General features: G+C 34.1%; 1 protein-coding gene across 3 annotated transcripts in view; it reads left to right on the top strand.

Moving 5' to 3' along the window:
* ADGRB3 (adhesion G protein-coupled receptor B3) overlaps positions 1-22,011 on the top strand; it is a 793,357-nt gene that overhangs the window by 286,556 nt on the left and 484,790 nt on the right. For all 3 annotated transcript variants that reach the window (XM_082474137.1, XM_082474138.1, XM_082474139.1), the window contains 2 exons: positions 15,324-15,434; positions 21,371-21,532. In XM_082474137.1, the coding sequence (XP_082330263.1) occupies positions 15,324-15,434; positions 21,371-21,532 (273 nt within the window). The remainder of the gene's footprint in view (positions 1-15,323; positions 15,435-21,370; positions 21,533-22,011) is intronic.

Genomic DNA, 22,011 nt, shown 5'->3' with positions numbered 1-22,011 from the left:
GGAGAGAAGAATGTCCTCAACCTGTGTAGGTTTGGAGAACTAAAATCAATTCAACTACGTAAAGCCTGGGGCCTCACAGAATTACCCTTTCTGTCAAAGGAAGTTTAGAGAAATTTTATTTGTTGGCCCCAGGAAACAGTGAGAAAGAAGCTCACCTTCTTTCAAGAGCCTTGGTGGGGAGAAAAAAGGCACCCCCCCCCCAACTAAAGAAACAAATAGTAGCACATGCCATGCAGGTATATGATAGAAATTGATGCTTTAGTGATATAGCAACCTAGAGCCAAGAAATTTACTGCTGTGAAAGGATGTTTTTACAGTGAGGATTATAGGGGTTTCATAGGGGAGAAAATGCTGTGCAAGATGAACACTCAATAAAATAATACAAAATAAAACAAAATAAAATAAAGTATAGGAGAAAACAAAAGCCATGCAGGGGAATCAACAGATGTAATGCAAGGAGCACACTCTGAAATAGAAAACAAACAAGCAAAATCCTTAAATAAACCATAAAAGAGATATGTTTAAAGTGATTTTTAAAAAAGAATAGAAATAATAAAGAAATAATAAATACAGAACAACATAACAGAAAATAGATTTGGAAAAAAATAGAACTACCAAAAATAAAACATATAGTCACTGAAGTTAAAAATTCAGTAGATGGGTTACATACTAATTTGACACTGTCAAGGGGAATGTTTGTGAATTAGAAGGTAGATCTGAGGAAGTCACCCAGAGTGCAGTGAGTAAGATTAAGATCATGATATTATTCAATAATAATAAAGTTCTTCCCCTTTTTTTCCTCTGTTTTTCCTCTCTCTCTCCATTCCAAAGTACTTTTCAGTCACTTACAAGGCACAAGATATGGTGATGGACAAGATAGACAAGACTCCTAGTCTTATGAAGCTCGTATTTTAGTGTGTTGATGGATACAGTTATTAAACAAATACATAAAAACAAACACAACACAGATATTGATAAGTTCTGTAGAGAATTAAATTCAGGTCTTAGAGAATTACTGTATTTGTATTTGGTGGTCAGGGACCACCTCTGGAAGGAGGTGAGATTTTAGCTTTGATAAGAATGACAAGAATGAATCAACCATGCAAAGATCAGAAGAGCTTTCCAGTGAAAGAAATCAATGTATGTTTAAGGAGCTAAAAGAAGGCCAGTGTGGCTGGAACACAGTTAGTCATGGGGAGAAGGATGTGAAATGGTTTTTGAAATGTAGGCTGGGCAGATTACACAGGGCTCTTAATAAGACCCAGAGTAAGGAGTTTAGATTTTATTCTAAGAGTTGGGAAGACATGAAAGGAATTTAAGAAGAGGATTTACAGTATCTGTCTTATCTTTTAAAAGGTCTGCCTTTCTGCTATGTGGAGACTGGATTGTAAGCAGAAGTCGTGGCAGGGGTGGGGGGCAGTTAGGAGGTCATTGCAATGATCCCAGTGCTGGGGGCTAGTGGGGTGTGGACCTGAGTGGTGGTGGTGGAGCTGAAGAGACCTTGACAGATTTGGAACATGCTTTGGATGGAGACATGACAGTGGAAAATTGATAGACTATGGGGTTGGGGGAACAGGAAGAATCACAGATTCTAGGAATCAGAGATACATCCATGTAGGAATTATTGCTACAATACTCATTAGGCGCACAGCCACTGCTTAAGTACTTCCACTGATTAACAGCTTGGTATTTCATATGGCCACTCACTCTGTTTTATGGACCCCAAATTGTTAGAAATTTCTTCCTATGGATTTGACCCTTCCCCTTAGTTCTTTCTTAATAAACAACATAGTTAATTTATTTGTAATCCTTCTGCTACTTGAGGTTTCCAGATATCCAAAGAAAATTATCATTTCTTCCTGAGTTTTTTTCCAAGCTAAACATACCCAGTGTTTTATTCTAATAAGAATCTATTTTTGTGGTACTTATAGAGCTTATAATTCTAAACTGAGGTTTGATTCTTTAAGTTCTCCCTAGCTTTTCTACTAGATTCTTTTCCCTGAAGCGCTTATCCATTGGGCACTCAAAATTTACTTCCAAAATAAGCCTGACACTAAACTATAATTTTTGAGACAGTCCTCACTCCATTTCTCACTCTTTTACCATTCTGAGCACTATTCTTTCCACATATTTATCAATATTCCTCTGTAAAACACTAATGACCACAACTAAATGCTAAGTAGACCAAAAGTCCTGAATTCCACACTTTAAAAAATGCAACTAAAGTTTTTCTTAATCATCTTTTTTAAAAAAAATTATTTTATATTGGAGTAGGGTTGATTAACAATGTTGTGTTATTTTCAGCAAAGTGATTCAGTTCTACATACACATGTACCTATTATTTTTCAAATTATTTTCCCATTTAAGTTGTTACATAATATTGAGCAGAGTTCCCTGTGCTATACAGTAGGTCCTTGTTGGTTATCTGTTTTAAATATAGCAGTGCATACATATCAATCCCAAACTCAAAAGTTTCTATTGAGTTTTGGTACAGCTATTTTACAGTGTTGACTCATCAAACTTTAGTCATCAAAAACCCAATATATTCACTTTAAGATAACTTGTTATGCCAGGTATATCCCAGCCTAGAAGACATACCCTGACATATACTCTGGCAAAGGAATAATAATATACAGAATACATAGATTTGAAGAGATATTATAATTAAGGAAAACATTAAAAAATTAAAACTACAACACAAAGAAGACATTGTTTTTCCTTCAGAAAAGCAAAACTTTAATTACGTCTACCACTTAAGTCTTGGTGAAACAGTTCACAATAATTGGGTAGTCAAAGCTAGTGTCTCCTGTGAAGGTTAGGGTGAGGGAAGAAGAAGCAGCCCTAAACCAAAATAAGGAAGGATTTAGCACATAAGAGATGTCATCTTTAACCCCCTCTGCCAATCCTTGGCCACTTGGCCACCAATCCTGTAGAACCCAGTTAGGTGATGACTAGTAAACAACTTAGGACTCCTTGTTAGATTAGGTTAGAGTTTGCATATGGTTCAGAAAGTACAAAATTAGCTGAGGGACCATGTTTAATATATATTACAGTATGAGCTACACAGAGCCCAGTATAAGAATGTCAAGTTGTAACCCTACAGTTATCATTGATGTGCTCCCAAATTCTCCAGCCTTTGAAAGACTATCTTTACCTCAGTATAATTTTTAAACAAACACTTGGCTTGATCTGCCACATAATTTAGAATGATAAATTCAATATGCTCCCAATATCTCTAAGGATTTTTTGAGGGAGGAATTATGTGTTCCTGCCCATCCACTCTTACATGTATTTTAGCTATATCCTCAATTGTTGCTTTGTATTTTGTGTCTGGGGCTATTCTCTTTATTCTGTCCCTTGCCAACCTCAGTGTGAAATCAATCTTTCTTTTCTTTAATCACCTCTTTGTAAATATTTCTAATACAGGGTATAGGCTTTTAATAGAAGTTGGTTGTAGTGTGGAGGGATTTTATTTCACCCCAGCACAGTATATACATTTATACTTAAGTACCAGTGTTCTTAACATTGCTCCTGATGTTCCTTCCACATGGAATCTCACACTTTTCTCCTCTGGTCTCAACTTTCCACCATTTTTCTGGACGTTCTCTCCTTACTCCTTAAGCCTCTCCTTTTAACCTCACCTCCTTCCTCTATTTTCCCCAGGAAGCCTCACCTTGTCTCCCTGGCAGCCTCAGTAAATTTCAAATTACTACTCTGTTATTATGCAAAATAGTATCTCTCTATCACTTTCAGTTTTCCAGATTTAGTGCCAAGGCCCATCTTTACATAACCAAACTGGTCCATCAGGATATTTTTGATAAATCTAAGTAAATTTTCTGCATTATTTCTGGTCAACTTTTATTTTGCTCTTTATTCACAAACGATTTATCTTGAGCACCGTATGTTTATTAAAACTAAATTTGAAATGCACATCTAGGTCCGGCTCACGTAAAGGCAGTTATTAGCTTGTTTTCGTAGATACTAAGTTTGTGTCACAGTATCTAGGGGGCACTGTAGTGTAGGTGGTCTGGAGATAGTTCAGCCTAGAGAAGTGGGAGACTGATGGTTGCTTGCCCAAGAGCGGTACCTGAGCCTGTAGGAATGGGTGGAATTTCTCAGGGAGAGAGTATTGAGATGAATCCCGAGGGGAAAACTTAGCTTTTAGAGGATGAAGAGCCACTAAAGCAATGGAAGAGACGGAAGTCAGTCAGGAAGAGGAAGAAAATCAAATCGTCAGCTTTGAAAACCAAGGGAGGTGAACGTTTTAGGAAAAGTTGTGGGACGGGGGAGCGTGGGAGGGTGTCAAATGCTGAAGGAATCAGGATGAATGTGACAGTTTCTAAGAGGCAACTGACTTCCCAGAGAGCAGTTTCATTCCGGGAAGGAGGCTTGAAGTCAGATAGCCTGACATTATTGGGCGAGGGGAAAGTGAGCAATTAGAGGATATGCTTTTGAAAGGCTTATGTAAGTAGGAAAGAGAACTGTTCAGAGAACGACATGGAAAGTCATATGGTTTGCACTTACCCTTTACTAGTCAGAAATCAGGGGTTAACTTTTCTCAGAGGAAGTTCTTAGTGGATGGATGCAGAGGGACTGGGATGGAAGCAGAGGGCAGCTTGCAGTAACTCCGAACCTCCACACCCCGATATGGAAGGAAACCAACAAAAGAGGAAGTTGGAGAAGAGCCCTCAGTGTGCTCAGCTAAAGGGTTGGTCCTTGTATGGAAAGGGAACAGAGTAGCAAGTATGCTGAGTGAGAAAGACTGATGTCTAGAGATCCATTGGTAAAATTTCCAAGGATGAAAGGAAAAATCCCAAAAAAGCCTTCCAGAAAGAAGAGTGGATTCTCTTACCAGAAGACATCTCACAGGCAACACTGGATACTGGCATTCAGGGTCCAAGTTATCATCAAAGTTCAGTATGAAAAACAAACTTCTCGACCTTGGAAATTCCCTGGCAGTCCAGCGGTTAGGACTCGGTGCTTTCACTGCTGGGTGCCCAGGTTCAAACCCTGGTCAGGGAACTAAGATAAAACTTCTTGACCTTAAATTTCTAGGTCTAGCCAAACTAGCATTCAAGTGTGAAGGCAAGATGAGTCAATTTTAGGCCCTTCTCTGTTAAAGAATGTACTTGAGCAAAATTAAACAAATCTAAGAAAGATCAACAGAGAAATTAATACTGATAGTTAGATTAATAGCTGAGACTAATAGTTAAGTCTAATTATTGCAGCACAATATACAGTCATTTGGAAATGAATGATATGTGAGTATCAAGACAGTGAGACGTGGATAGCACACTCAAATTCTTGTCTTGGTTTGGGAAAGAGTACGGTTACTGATTCACTATAGATATTGATAGATTTAAAAATTTACTTAAGTACATGTGATAAAATTAGTGTACAGCACTTGGAATAATTGAAGAAGGATAACTGGAGAAAAAAATGTAACCAAAAATTCCTATTGATCCAAAAAAATTGAAATAGGGGAAAAATGAAGAAACAGCAAGAAAATATGCTAAAGAGAAATCCTAATATAAGATAGAAGAAATAAGTCCAACCTTATAATAAATATAATGAATGTCAATGGATTTAATTTCCTACTAAAAGGAAGAGGATCAGATGGGATTTTTAAAATACAACTATACATGTTTTATGTAAGATATATGCTTAAAGCAAAATGACACTGAAGAGTAGAAGGCATATGGAAAAAAATGTAGCAAAGGCGTTAACAAAGCAGCAATAACAGTATTAATATCAAGCAAAATTGGACAAGAAAAAGCACTAATTAGGATGAAGAGGGGTGTTGTACGTTGACAGAAAATAGACCAAAAAAATCTAACATTTTCCCTCCCTTCACTATTTGTTGTGAAGTATATTTGGGATGGGAGATGACATCACACTGCAAAACCACTTCTAGGAATCTTTCCTCTGGAGGCAAACCTCTGAAGGCAACACACATGTAAATATCTGGCCCCAGGAAAATAGAGAGGCATGGTATAATGAAAGCATATTTATGTCTTCTTGGGTAGTTTACAAAAATAAAAAGATATAAAAGATATAATATGACAATAGTGAATGGAATGAGAAAGAACAAACATTTTCTTATGGGGTATAAAGAGATTAGATCAGTGTATAACAAAATCAATTAAAATTGAAAGGAAAGAAAACTCTGAAGATAATAGAAGAGAAACCAATGAGACCACAGCATTGTTTTGGGTATGGTGACCTGGCTTTTGAGTCAACCGTTTTCATCTAAGTGGTCCTCTTAACCGATTTCTGTTGAATGATATGGATGAGACATGCAGTTAAATCAGTTTTATCTGAAGCAGTTTGTGAATGAAAGAATGAAATTAAAAGTTATTAATCTGACAAATATATATTTGACTGCTTGTAAGGAAACTTTCCAAGGGCTGGCTAGTAAATTTAATATTTGTGAAAGATTTTATAAGCCTTGCCTATCAGACTAGGAATAACTATAAAATTTTCTCTCACAAAAACAAATTTTGGGGGCTTCCCTAGTGGCACAGTGGTTGAGAATCTGCCTGCCAATGCAGGGGACACGGGTTCAAGCCCTAGACTGGGAAGATCCCACATGCCGCGGAGCAACTGGGACCGTGAGCCACAATTACTGAGCCTGCGCGTCTGGAGCCTGTGCTCTGCAACAAGAGAGGCCACGATAGCGAGAGGGCCGCGCGCCACGATGAAGAGTGGTCCCCGCTTGCCGCAACTGGAGAAAGCCCTCGTGCAGAAACGAAGACCCAACACAGCCATAAATAAATTAAATAAATAAATAAATAAATAAATAAATAAATAAATAAATAAATAAAAATTAAAAAACAGAAAAAAACAAAAACAAAAAAAACACAAATTTTTGTCTACTGTGTTCACGGCTATATCGCCAGTGCCTAGAATCCTGTCTGGAATATAGTAATTGCTCATTTAATGTTTGTTGAATGAATGGGCTCTATTCATGCTCAATGCCTTTGAAAGCATATTGTCTTCTAAAAAAAATCCCTCTCCAACATGGATGCTGGCTAAAGTGTTTTAATAAGTACTGTGCAATCTTGAGACCTCCCATGCAAAGTAAACCTTGCTTTGGTGCTTAGACATGCATCCAGGGAACTGTTCCACACTGAGTGACTTAAGAAGAGGTTTGGAAGCAACTACAACTCTGTGTTTTACTTAGACTCAGGTGCCTCTGTGTCTCTGCATGCCCCAGTCAACCTTGGTCAGAGCCTCAAGGCCTCCAGGTCTGCTGAGAGACGGCCTGTATGTTATGTTCACGTGCCAACTTCTGACCTGAGAAAATAATGCAATTTTAGAGCTTCAGAAGACCTCGGAGACCCTGTTCCCAGAATCCCCTTTTGCAACAGGAGGAAACAGTTTCAGAGAACTTCAGGTGTGATGCTCAAAACAGGAGATGCATATGCTGGTCTTCACTTTGTTTGTCCACCCTGACAATTCAGCTGTAGCTCACATCTTAGTTAAATGCTCTTCCTTGTCTCTAGGTATTTGAAACACTGCTTTGAAACGGCTAATCATTTTTAGTTCTCTCTATAGAATGCCCCTTGGGCTTCAATACTGATAATGATAAATGATGGAAACAAGTTTGAATATATGTTAATTGATTATAAGGATAATTTATAGACTAGAAAAATACTGAAACTATTATCCACATGTATTCATGTGTCCCTGAAAAATAAGTTACAGTATTGAGAAGATAGTTAAGATGGTATTATAGTTATTTTTAGAAATTGCTGTAAACACTATATGTATGTCTTAGTGGAATCATTTTCATTAAAAACTCAGTTTTGATATTTCTTTCAGTAAACATGTATACAATGATACTGCTGTAAACTAAAACATTATGTGATTAGACACAAAAAATATAGCAATAAATGGTAAAACATGAGTAGAACTATTTATTTTGATATTTATAGATTCTCTAAAAAAGAAATTCTGTGGGAACAAAATGGATGAGTTAAAAAGTGTAAATGACAGAGGAACTTCTCCTTTCTTACCTCTAGGTACAACCTTGAGATCATCTGAGTCATGTGAAGGTGGTTTAAGTGCAGTAAATATGTTTCAGAACTATGCAGATACCAGTGCCTTATGAAAAAGCATGAAAAATCCACTTCATGGCTTACCCACTGTGTATATATGTTAAGATGTTTGGGTCAAACAACCATTTATCTAATCTTTTAACTTTCAGTTGGAGTGTAGAATGTACTAATTATTCTCACGAGGTATCTTGTTAAATTATTTCTTTCAGTAAATATGCGTTCAGTGATATTGCTTTAAGTTAAATTATTCTGCGCTGTACTGTTATAGGAAATGAGATTGAACTTCAGCAAGTGGAAAAGTCCCATATGGATATGAGCCTTAATTAAAAAATCATAGAGGAATCATTTTTCTTAAACATTCTAAATGAATGCATAATATAATGCATATAATACAATATGCATAATGTAATATATATACAAAGGTAACATCTCTCAAAAATACCATACTAAAAGTGTCACTTTTTTCAAGTATAAACTTTCTTATAAAACACTTCCCTGTAAACTTTTGGGGCACTGGCAATTGCTCTAGTTGCCAACAATTTGGACCCAGTGGTCCAAAGATGTACTCAACCTGCAGTAAGCTGGGACTTCTGATTCTTATCTAATGGGGGTACCCCATGCATTTGCTCCCCCAGGCTTAAGAGCTGCTGGTGACCCATCCATCAAACCCGACCCCCTACCCAATCACAAATAGTTGTATATGGACAATTGCAGTAGCTCTCCATAGTTTATGTTGCCTCTAATTTTGTTCCCCTAGACTCTGCTCTCCATTCTTCAATTACAGTAATCTATCTACAATTCAAATCAAACCATGATTTCTCACTCATTGCCTCTTAAACCCCTACAAAAATTTCACATTTAATCGGATAGAGATACTTTCCAGGGTCCTTAATAAGGCCTAAAAGAAGCTTTCTGTGGGCCTGATTCCCTCTGCATGTCAGAGAGCTTGGCAGGAAAGCAAGCCAGCCCTGTTCTTGTTAGGAGAATATAGAAATGCTTCATCCAGGGACAACCCAGTTTACTTTCTTGTAATTCACATGCCCTAAGATCTTATTGGGCCACTGTAGCAATAAGATTATTCACATCTTATAGTGTGAGGGTTTTAGTTCCCTACAAAAGGTGCTGGAACTCACAGCATAGGATCTTATTTTGCCACTGATGTACTAAAATGCTAAATTAAATTCTGATACAGGTCAACAAGAAAAGATGAATCCTACTAGTTTATTATTGGAAGTAGAATTGCTTTTATTATTTATGTGCTTCTACATTTATTTTACTTATTACCAACAGATAAAGTATCTTTCAAGCAAACCATTACTGATAGTTTATAAAAATCCAAAAGTTATCTCAAAAAGAGATGAGATCATAAAATGCAATTGGATAATATATAAGAAATATTAACAAATAATTCCTACATGATTTCACACATTGATGATTTCTTACATGGATCGGTGCTTCCAGTTTACTAACATTTCCCAGAAGTAAGACAGAGTAAGTGTAAAAATGATGGTTTAAGGGTTTACACCCCAAAGGTCCTGGAACCATTCGAGATAAGATGTTTTATAATATAATTTTTGAATACATGTTTGAAAAGATCTAAAAGAAATCGATCATTATATGTAATTACTTCAAAGCTTCTATTTGGAAATAAAATGAATTAGAACATATCATCATTGACTAAGAGTATAGACACTAAATATATTTGACAATCGCTTCTATAAAATATTTTGGGTTTCATAATTTAACAACTTAATTGAAAACAACTGATCATTTAAAATTTTTCTATAAACATACTAGCAGTATATCGTTTCATTATACTATGTTTTGTCCATTTTAGAAGTGCCATAAAGTCACCCATTTACTTAACAGAGTCATGGCCAACTATCTAATAAAATCATTTCTGTGGGAGTATTCTGAAAAGCAAGATTCTGTTTTATTATTGTAATAAATAGCATCTTCATGCCTATAACCAGGTATCTAATTATGGCAATGGAACCAAGAAATAATTTGAAGGGAAGAATATCAATTAACCTTTCAAATTTTAATGATAGGTTTCTCAAATTTCTAATATTTCTTAACATGTATTAATTTATTTTAAATATTTCTTAATATTAATTTTTGATTTTATCAAAATTTATTTAAATATTTCCTGATATTTATTATATAATTGTCATTAATTTGAATTAATACTTTGGAAATTGTCTTTCATCCACTTATTCTATTCCTGTTTGGTTCTTTGGGAAAATGAAATTAATGTATGTATAATTAACAGTAAAAAGTATTTCTTAAACAGAGTTCTTCAGAATTTCAGCTAATGATGTCTAATTTTAAAATTCCTTGTTTCCAATAGTTCATGCCAGTTCTAGAAATATCTTTGATGATGTAGACTCCAAAAGATAATAGTCTTTTTCCCAATCAGCTCTATCTTTTCATAAAGCACCTGACTATACAGGCACTCAACAAAGAGTTGTTGAGGGAGAGAAAACAATTTTTACGTCTAATCATATTGCAAAAAAATATTTTAAATAATCTCAGAAAACAGAATAATATCATAATAACTGATGATCTGGTCTCCTCTTCACTACCTAAATATCTCCAGGCCATCTTATGCACACAAAAATTCTGCATGCAAAATAATTGTGCCAACTCTGTTTCCAATAAGTGTAAAAATAAATGAACGAATTTAGTAACATACAAGTGCAGCTTAATGTTTTGATTAAAGTAAATAATTTTATGTATTTGAAAGGATCAGGCCATGTTTAGTGGGTTTTCTTGGGTGTGAGAATATCAGAGACTATTTTTTACTTATGTTTGTAATTTTAATACCTAAAACAGTAAGTAATTGATAAATGTTTATTGACAAAAATTAAGCATTGTTTTAGGGCATTAAGCTTTGCTTTGGGACAGTGAGATTTAAGTTCTAAATAAAGTAATATTTCAATTATTTAAATAATAATCTGAATATATTTATCGACACAATAGCAACAATAGTTAACTCTGTTGACAAAAGAAATGTTGACCATCATAATCATACATAATTAACTTTTAAGTATTTCACTAAGAATTTTATTTTTTCCCCATTGAACTGTTCACCAAACAAGTTAAAGAAATGGTTCTAGGCATCTAGAAATTTGCCTTTTGGAGAAGCAATTCTTAGCATGAAATTTATTTATAGAATAAATATTGAACCCCAGTTATATGCAAAGCAGGAGGTGCTTTTAAAACTCATAAGACATACTTCCTTCCCATATAAGTTTATAATCCAGTTCGGGGAATAAGGCACAATCTAATAAGTAAAAGTCCATTATTGATACAAAGCAGAACAGAAGTTAGGGCAGACAGAGGCTGATTCTGATTGGTTGGTTAGTTCATGGAGGTGGTGCCATTGGAGGTGGACTTGGAGAGGGCTTTATTGCAGGCATGGCTGGAGGAGCAGGTGTTTCAGGTGGAGGAAAATAAGAGAAAGGTGGTGTTGGCTTGACCATTTCCATGACAAAAAGTAGTGCAATTTGGCTGTAGATTAAAAGTAGGGCATAACTCTGAGAGTTTCTTGAGAAGCAACAGTGGGCTAGAATTGTTTCTCTAGAAATGCGAAGGAAAGCTAGCTAACAATGCGAAGTTAATATTTATATTGCAAGATAGTTTGCAGTAATAACTGTTATCAACTGATTTGCTGTTCTACTTGTCCATACATTGAAAAATAAACACATGGTAAAATAACAAATGGATATGTGTGTGTTTTAGGTTTTTGATGCCTTCACATTATTATAACCCTTGATTTCCAGACAGAAACTTCATGACTGACAATTGACTACCAAGAGTCAGTTTTCAAGTGTATTTGTTTCTTAACGATCTACTTCTAATATTTCTGGGTGGGGGAAGAAAAGACATAAAACTATACCTAAAGCAACAGATTTTCAAAACCTTTTTTTCATGTGACTTTGATTGTATCGTACTTCCAGAGACTACTGCTTTTTTATCGAGAAGCACAGTGAAAGAGTGTATATGAGAAAATGTGCCTAAACATGGAAAGCCATATGAGTTTTATATATGAATGCAGTTATTTATCCACCACTTCATCGATACCATCAACATAAAGATATAGGAAATAACCCTGTATTTTCATAAGCCATGTACCATATGTACATATACAATATTATGCTGTACATGACTTCATTTGATTTCATAACTTGCTTTTCATTGCTTTCACCAAAGCAGATCATCTTTTTATTTGGCTATGCTGTTTTTCTCGTGTAACTAATGTAGTATATGATCTTTGCCACCTCAGAATCATTTGAATATAAATCAACAACCATGAAGAACTTATATTATTCAGAAAGCATAACACACTAAAGGTTTACCTCAACCCATATTCACTAAATAAGAGAATAATAGCAAAAATAATCGCTTTTTCTCCCTAAGTTTAGATGAGCCAATTGGCCTTTATATTCATGAGAAATCAAGAAGATGATATCATCTTGAAAGAGAGCACAAATATTTTGAAAGTATTCCCTTGTGAGAAATGGATGGAGGCATAGCATTTGCTGTTAAATTTTACCATTGATAACAACCCTTAAACAAAGAAGTTATTTTTCAAACACTTGGCACATAAATATTGGCAAAAGAAACTCAATTAGATAAGAGTTTACGTGTTTCACTTACAAATTAGGATTGTTTTAGGTCTGAAACAATCCGTCTAGCACATTAAAAAAATACTACCATAGTGTTGCTTTTCCATCTGAGAAAAAGAAGTAAATTGTTAGCATGTCTTCTATCTTATAGGGAATTTAGTTATATCAAGACCTCATATTATTGAATAGTTTTAATTTTTAAAGTAATTTTTAATATAAATTATATTGATAGCAATAATCAGAAAATTTATTTTAAACTTTCGATTATGTAAAGCTAAAGTAATCAAGTCCACAGATGATTGAAGAATTTCTTAAATGCTGTGACCCATGATAAGGCATTAGCACGAATACTAATATAACATTGACTATTAGTAAGTAGAAGGGACTAGAGTGAAGAGTATAGAAATTTAATTTGTAATATAAAATTTGTAATTTGTATTTGAGAAGCTTCAATTGCATTCCAGCTAATAATGTCAAATAGTTCACTGAAATACTAATGCCTATTTAAAAAAAAATAGTACTTTACTCGTGTTTAAATTTCAGAAATCATTAAAAATTGAATATGACACTTTTAAAATGATCTCAGAGCCAACCTATATCCTTAGACCCCTAGATTTCAAGATCATAGTTCCTGTAAACTATTTTTCCTTAGAAAACAAATTGCAGATTATTATCATGCTGCCACCGAGTTGAAGAATTGCCTTCTACTAGAACAGGTAATAAAGTTACCTTGTAGTTAGGAAGTTGTAGGCATGGGATACTTTCTTTGGTGTCCTTTGCTCTCCGGGTGCCAAAACTACCTTAGTGTAAGCATCAGAGCCCCCAGATTACTTATGTGAACATGTGCTCTGACTCAGATGCCCTAAATGATAGACACACACGTACACAATTTAAATGATAAATTCAAGAGGACAGAAGGTTAATCATACTGTTAATAAAAATTACTATTAAATTTCTTTTGCTATTTTCAGATCCAGAGAAATTTCATTTATATATAATATTTCAAAATATTGGATAGTGCAGGAGTCTAGATATAAATTTTCTATGTGGTCACTTTCCAAAATCATTAAATGATAGGTGATTAGATACTTCTCAGTAGCAGAATGAAGCATGGTTTAGGCAGCACATAACGTACACATAAATGAATGGAATGAAAGGATGTTGGCAGTAATGGAAAACAGTGATGGATTTTAGGAGATTAAACCAACTGACATCTTATGAAAATTTCCATTTCCTGCCTTGGATTTTATCTAAACTGACAAAAACAAACACACATTTAGATTTCTCAGATTTCTCATGGGATGTTCTCTTGGGTAGAATATCTGGAAAGAATTTCTGACAAATCGATCTGTCAGGAGCCATACTTTAATATTTATGAGGAAATCTGCCAGGCTGGACAAAAACACGTGCTAGTCTTTTCTCCTTGCATAAAAGATCAGAGTTGTGCATAAAAAATACACTGCTTAATCGTACAAGGTACATTGTAATATTTTAGCAGAAGATGATTTAAAGATGGATGGGAAACGCCAAAACAATAAGCTGGTGAAATTATCCATTCCCAAATGTTGACATTATTAGGTCTAGCAATCTATTTGCACTATCATTAGAACATATTTTACCCAGTCATGTGTGTCATGTATGAAAGACCTCGTGTTAAAGACCCAAAACTTTTCTTGGAACATTGAGCACCACTGACCCCTGCCCCTCAGCAATGCTCTTCCCCCACCTACAGTCCTGTGAGCCAGAACTAACCACTCCATTCATCAGGCTTTGGTTTTATTCAAATTATTTTACAGTAACAGTGAAATAAGCATGGAATGCTTACAGAGTTCTAAGCATATAGATTAAAAAATATATGCTATGTGGAATCTATTATTTTGTTCAGCTTATTTTTTCTCTCCTCCATCTGTCTCTGAGTTAGGCCCAGATTATTTTCCTTTCCTAGGAGGTATATGTTGAAAGGATTAAATAACAGAAACCTGGAGTCATTCTCTCTCTTAAACATAACTTTTACAAGAGAAAACACCCTCTTCCAAGTGGTTAGAAAAGGGATGAAGAATTATGTGGGCACAAGGCAGGAGAGAATGAGAGTTATCTAAGCCACCATTTTCTATAAGCTTTGGAGGACCCTAAGGGCAACTTTGTCTTTGGGAAAATAGTCCATCAAGTGAATGTTTGCCTTAGGTAAGCTAGGTTACAGGATTACTCACTCCTTAAGGAAGTGCTGAAAAAACTTGTCGGGGTGATGATTCTTCAGCAAAGCAGCAGCTGGTTTGCATCAGGATTCTCTCTCTGAAAAACAAGTTAGCTCTGTGGTTGTATTTTTGCTCATGTATTGCTTCAAAACACGATCAGAAAAGAGTACACTATTTCTGTTACTTCAGCTGGCTTAAAACCTGATGTGTCATTTCACTGACTGTTATCATTGTTTCTTGAAACCTTGTTCTTGTTTATAGATTTTTTTTTGACTTGAGTTTAGAAATGTTCCAAGCAGATCAGCCTAAAAAATTTAGAATCGTGGATTTAATCAGTAACTTCTAGGTCTGTGTAGGAACATATTGCATGAGACAGTGATGTAATTTGTGAGAAATGTCTACACACAAGCTTTCATATACCTTTATTCTGTCTTTAGAATTTGGAATGATGGGAGATCATACAATTAAAAGTCAGCGACCTCGATCTGTTCATGAAAAAAGGGTCCCTCAGGAACAAGCTGATGCTGCTAAATTTATGGCACAAACTGGTAATACGTTAGTTACATTTTTCTATTTATTGTTGTTAATTTAATGAAACCACTGCATGCTTTCATAATCTTTTGCTGCACATTTGTCAGTTTTTGGAGCTGATATTTTTTTGAGCCATTTTTTTTTTTTGTCACCAGTTAAAGTCCATAAATGAAGTAGCTGTGAACTGAAAAGTGCACAAAAAATGTGTAAGATTTATTTTGCTTTCATTGTGGGACATTTAGGATTTACATATTATTATTTACTTATGTTAATTAACTACTTAAAATGTATCATTAAACTTTTAAAGAAACTCAGCAAACTTATTTCATCAATAATTGATTATTTTAGGACTTTTCAGAATTAATATTTTAAGTAGGACTTTAGATGATGAAATTTGATATTTAATATGTTGAATATTTTTTCAGTTGTCATGTATCATATAAATATTAATTGATTGTTAAAGTGTATAGCAATTAGTTAGAAACTTTTTTTAGAATTTAATATCTTTAATTTGAAAAGAGTTTTGTTATATAAGCTAAATAATAAAAAGTTGACAGTCTTTATTAATAAGGTATAATACACTCCAAATAATTAACTATCAACAAAAATGATTTTTTGTTTTATAACATTTTTAATCCTAAATAAATTAGATTACTTTAAAATACATCACTCCAAATATATATATATATAAACAAATAGATGCATTCCTCTTTGGGCTCATCATAATAAATGGGCTATAATTCCCCCTCTTTACTTTGAATGTAGAACGTTCTTAGATGAAAACATGATTAATCTGTGTTATAAACATTTTCATCTGTCAGTTTTATTGCAGGAAATTGCAAACTAACAGTTTTATCTATGTCTTCATAAAGTCTTATACATTCCAATCTAGATCATGTATTTTACTATTAATACAGAAGTTTCAAGTACATGACCAGCTTTTTGACATGACATTCAGACTGATTTTGATGAAATTCCCTTGAAGAATGAATATTTCCTTTAGTTCATGTGATCTTAGGATAATACTTATTCAGAACACTAGATTTGAATCTATAACTCAAAAATGCAAATATTCTTAATGAATTGTGCTCTTGGTAATGGGTGAATAGTAGCCTTGAATACATTAGTGGCAAGTAGGTCAAAGAACTCTCAGAAAAGGAAGAACATTTAGAATAAATTCTACACTAAGGACATATTTTTAGCTTTTTAAAAATATATGGTGCAGCCAAATCCAGAAATGAAGAAAACTTGCTTATCTGGATTGCTTTTCATACACCTTCTTATTTAAGAAAAGGTGATTTATATTTTTACTATTTGATTGAACAAGTCCAAAAGTGCATGACCAGGTTCAGACAAGTTTTTAAATTTCTAAATGTATGTTTCTCCCTTACAAGGATCAAAAAGTCTCAACTACTGACCAGAGATTAGGGGATGATTGACTCTAAGTAAAGACACAGGGCATGGACTGACTACTCAGCCTCCTTCTTGTGCCATTTCATGGGGCATTTCTGTAAGATTAGAGGTGTCCTGACATTTTTTAAAAGAAGTGGCAGACATTGGTTTACTGAAATTCCTTAAAATTGGGGTCACTTATTAATGAAATGGTGAACCATAGTTTAAATTTCCAATAATGTAGCAAAATTAGTTTATGCATAAATATTATGCAATTTGGCCAGGAGTTTTTATATAAATTCAGTTTTTGGATTTGCCTGTGACACATACCAAGAAAATTCAGAGTTTTTAGCCAGAAACCTTTTTGCAAATTCAAATCACAAGGAACATTATATTTTCTTAGTGAGGAATTACTAGTTTCCATTTTAATTTACTCACTATTTTCCAGGCATTGTTTTGTATCTAATATATAGGGACACATGATTTGGTAAAATAAATGAAATGCTTATTAAATAGATCCATGAGGAGCTTTAAAACTATTTCCCCATGTTGTTAACAATAAGCCAGAAAAGTCAATGAACTTCAGAATTAAAGTTCTGAAAATATTGATTGGATGCTTTAACTAATGAATAACATATAGTTATTATTTCATTTTAAACCAAATATAGTATAGGTAAGTATAAATACAGGTATAAGACATTTTAAATTTACATTTCTATGATACTGATTAAAGACTGTAAAGCTGCATTATTTAACATAGTTTTTAAAATACATATTTGACACGAGGCAATTGTAAAGCTGAAAACAGCAGGTTTTTTGTTTTTTTGTTTTTTCCCTTAAATATTTTCTGAGATTGTACTTTCTCCAGATGTTAAGGTAGTCTGAATAAATACAGCTCAGTATCACACAATAAAATTCTACAAAAGTTAAGTTTTATTTATACTTTTCTATTTGTCTTTCAAACCAAGAAATTTGTGTTGCATGTAAATAATGATGAGTAATTGCTAGCATTAATTTGAGAACAAAGAATAATGCAATAGGGGTAAAACTGAATAATAAAACACACTATATTTTTATGTTAGTCATGAGGAAAAACAAAGCAAGAGCTATCAGACCGTATAACTTAAGAATTACTTCTCAAAATGAGTAACCTGGCCTCTTCAGTCATTATGATCAGTCAACCCAATATTTAAAAACAAACTTTCTATAAAGTAATAATGTGACTGGCAATGTTTCTAGAAGAGTAATATTTAGTAAAGTCACATTACTTTATCAAAATAACTTGACCATTTTGGTCAGTTTGGTAACTGAGATAGGCTAGTTTGGACATAATTGTACAATGCTCAAATAGTCTAGGACATGGCTGTATTTATAGTCAATGGAAGTGAAATGCCATGATAAGATATAGATATTTAATATAGACATCTAAATTAAATACCAACAAGATGGCTTAAGACATCTTAATTACACATACTGATGCTTTTTAACATCATAGTTATCAAATGATCTTATAAACATGTTTAGGAAAGTAGTCTTTTATTCCAGTGGGGAAAATAGTATGTCACATGTTATCTAAAACAGAAAAATAAAATTGTGTGTTTCTAATTTCATGATTTTAACATACTAGCAAAATTTTTTATTAGTATTCTGTTTACAGTTTAAAATACGCTCCCATACCTTACCTCATTTAATCCTCACAAATAGGTTTTGAGGTAGATGTATTACTCATTTTATTGAGAGGTTCAGAGAAATAAAGTGACTTTCTCAAGGTCACAGAGCTAATATGCAGTAGCTTTCCATCAACGACAGATCTTCTGACTTTAATAGCAGTGCTTTTTCAGTTTCCTTTCATGTTTCGTGTCAGAATAAAGAGCCTTAATAGTACCTTAGATACTGAATCCTTCTACATAATGTGTAATATGCCTTAAGTTACAAGTTAAGGAACCAAATTAGTTTGTGCTATCTCCAAAGACATATATATTGAGAATAGTATACTTTGTGTTATTCTTTACTGTCTTAATGTCAGTGAATTTTTTACAGAATATCTTTGCTATAAAGTATTTCTCACAAAGCCCCAGTGTGCTTGACTAGAACAGCCTTCATGCCTTTTGGGATGAGGCTATGGCAGCATGGAAATCATAACTATTTCATGGAAATGTCACTTGAAATTATAGATTGAGATATAATGGGGTCATTTTGGTAGGTGGGCCAGTATTTCAACAGCAAGATTTGATTCAGAATTTGAAAGCCCATATATATCTTATTCATTTATTTGTTTTGGTTTTGATCAACAAAACGAACCACCGGTTTGAGGGGGAGTGAATAATGCCAATTCTGAACACTAATTATCAATCCCTCATGACCCAGGCATCATTATCTAGCTTGTTCAACATCACTGTAGCTTCATACATTCAGAAGCAACCCAAAATTTTAAAAATTTTACAGAAATACACATAAAAATAGTTCTTGATCCTGATTCATTGCTCAGTTTAATTAAACCTTCTTTTGCTGCCATCATAACAATGCAAGGCTCTTGTGGAAAAATAGAACTAATTGTATTCATAACCTTTATCATTTTACTTATTATAGAATTCACAATGTTCAAGGTTTTCTGGCTTTTAATTAATCACATTCAACCATAGTATTTCTACTTCACTTAATCTCATCACAAACACAGGTTGAAATATCACAAGAAAAAAATTTGCATTAGATTTTCCCCAACGTTAAGCTTAAATTTTTTTCCCTGCTAAATATATATGTGCACGTATACATATATGGGTAGATATTTTTTAACCATTGTCTTAATATAGGGTTTCTAAAATAATTATTTTTAACCTTGATAGAGTGTTCTTTCATGTAAAAGAACAAACTATGAGGCATAGCTTTAAATATTATTCAAATGGTCATTGAATAACATTTTTATAGATTAGTTATATATAAATTGGTAAAGGCAAAAAATACTGAAATAATCAAGGGTGACATATAGAGTATGACCAGGACAAACACTGATCACAACACTGAAAAGATGTGCTATTTAATATAATATGTCATCCTAGTTACCACTGTGCCCTTATGATATATACCTCTGGGTGCATACTGCAGACCAGTATAAGAGCAAATGCTTCTGAACAGTGCTACTCAAAGTGTGCTTGTCTGTGACCTAGTTGTCATGGGCCCTCGAGGAGATAAGAAGCTTACACCAGAATGTAACTTGAACTACTTTATCAAACACATGTTTTATTTCATCTGACTCTGTTTTTTGGAAAAAGAACTTCTCAGTGATCAGCAAGTTGAGTTACATTCTAGTCCAAACTTCATCTGTCCTAGAGTCCCAGCCCGTGGACCAGATGCCTTGAGTTGCACTGCAAGTCATTTCTAAGTCATGTATTAACCTTTCCAAAAAAGGTGGAGAATGGATCATCATACTCTATCAGTTGAATTTTCTTCTAAAGGCAAATCAAATTCTAAGCAGAATCTGTAAAATATAAATTGCTCCTTGATATATATAATCAGTGATGGAGCATTTTCAGAAACATTTCACCAAGTGAAGCAAAAGTAGTCTTTTTCAACAAAGTCTAAATTTAATTTAACTAGTTCCTGCCAGCAGGTAAATGGCCCAATTTTGTATTTGTAGAAAAGCAACTGCAAGTTTTCAAATTAGTGTTAAAAATCTATCCTGAACACCATTCCAGAATAGAATTAGAAGCCCGTTGAGATGGTCTTAGAAATTCTTGACTTTAAGTCTCCTTGGGACATGACTTTGGATCATAATAGAACTTAGACGTAGTTTCAGGGTGATGCCTACTCCAAGAAAGTTAATGAATTCAGACATTCAGTGACTTTTTAAAGCCCTAGTTTTTTAGTAAATTTTAGTTCCAGATTAAATTAATAGAAATTATAGAGGAATTTTCCTTCATTTCAAGTAAAACTTACTTCTCTACTGTGCATCATCATGGGGAAAATTGTGAGTAGAATGTTTTTGAACAAATTGTCACAAAATAAATGGCTGTCATAGGATGAAAAAGTAGGAATTGCACAAGGAATAAATTATAAACAAGTGTGAGTGTTCAACACAATAAAAATTAGATATGCCCAAACTCCCAGAGCCCTACCTCATCCAGCATTAGAAAGGAGATTATGGAACAAACGACTGGGGAAGGATACATCAATATATTCCTACTCACCAAAGCCAGAGTAAGTTTAGCAATACATTTTGTTTCCTCTTCCATCAAAGGACAAAGCTTTAGATTGGCTTGAAGAGAATCGCTCCAACAATCATTCTTGAAAAATGCTGACTTGTCCCTTCATAGCATCCATGGCCCAGTGGATTTGTGAAGTGGAGTCTTGCTAACAAGGTTATAGCTAACTTGGATCTTGCCTCAGTGTAATAGTATCTCTCTTTAAGTTTCTTTTTCTCTGAAATGTTTTTGTGTATCTTTGATGTACTGTCATGTTCTTACATTGAAATTATTCTTGCATGTCATAATGTCAGTTTGGTATAATGCTTACTAGATGAATATTCAATACAGTATTTCATGTTTATTTGTTGTCTTGCACACAGGTGAATCTGGCGTGGAAGAGTGGTCCCAGTGGAGCACATGCTCAGTTACTTGTGGTCAGGGGTCGCAGGTGCGAACCAGAACTTGTGTATCACCTTACGGGACACACTGCAGCGGCCCATTAAGAGAATCAAGGGTTTGCAATAACACTGCCCTCTGTCCAGGTAGTGTTAGCAGCAACTACAACTGTGGATGTTATTGAATTGTGTCATGCTACGCATTTGGAACGATGTGTTATTTTCATATGAACCTGGTATAGGCATTTTAATTAGAGTGGATAAGTGTAATTTGTATTCAACTGTGAGATTTTATTATGTATATGATTCTTTCCGCTTTCAGAGCAGCCAAGAAATTACAAAAGTTACTCCCTACCCACTGCACCTATAAGCTTGAAATTCTGTATCTGTTTCTAATGGTATTTAAGGTTCCAAGTCTTTCCTTATTTTAGATAGTGAAAATGTCCAATTGAATGTTGGAGGAATAGTGAAATTTGCCAGCATCCTGGAAATGTCATCAGTACCCAGTGTTTAAGGCAGTGGTTGATACAGCCTTTAAGGCAGTCAGCTATTTTCCTACCACTTATTTGACCCCATCGGGGAGAATAGTGCCCCAGGCCAAAGGACTTTCTGTTAGTTTATTTCAT

This window comes from Balaenoptera physalus (genome assembly GCF_965194825.1).
Source record: "Balaenoptera physalus genome assembly, chromosome: 9".
NCBI lineage: Eukaryota > Metazoa > Chordata > Mammalia > Artiodactyla > Balaenopteridae > Balaenoptera > Balaenoptera physalus.
This window is presented reverse-complemented; position numbering and strand designations above follow the sequence as displayed.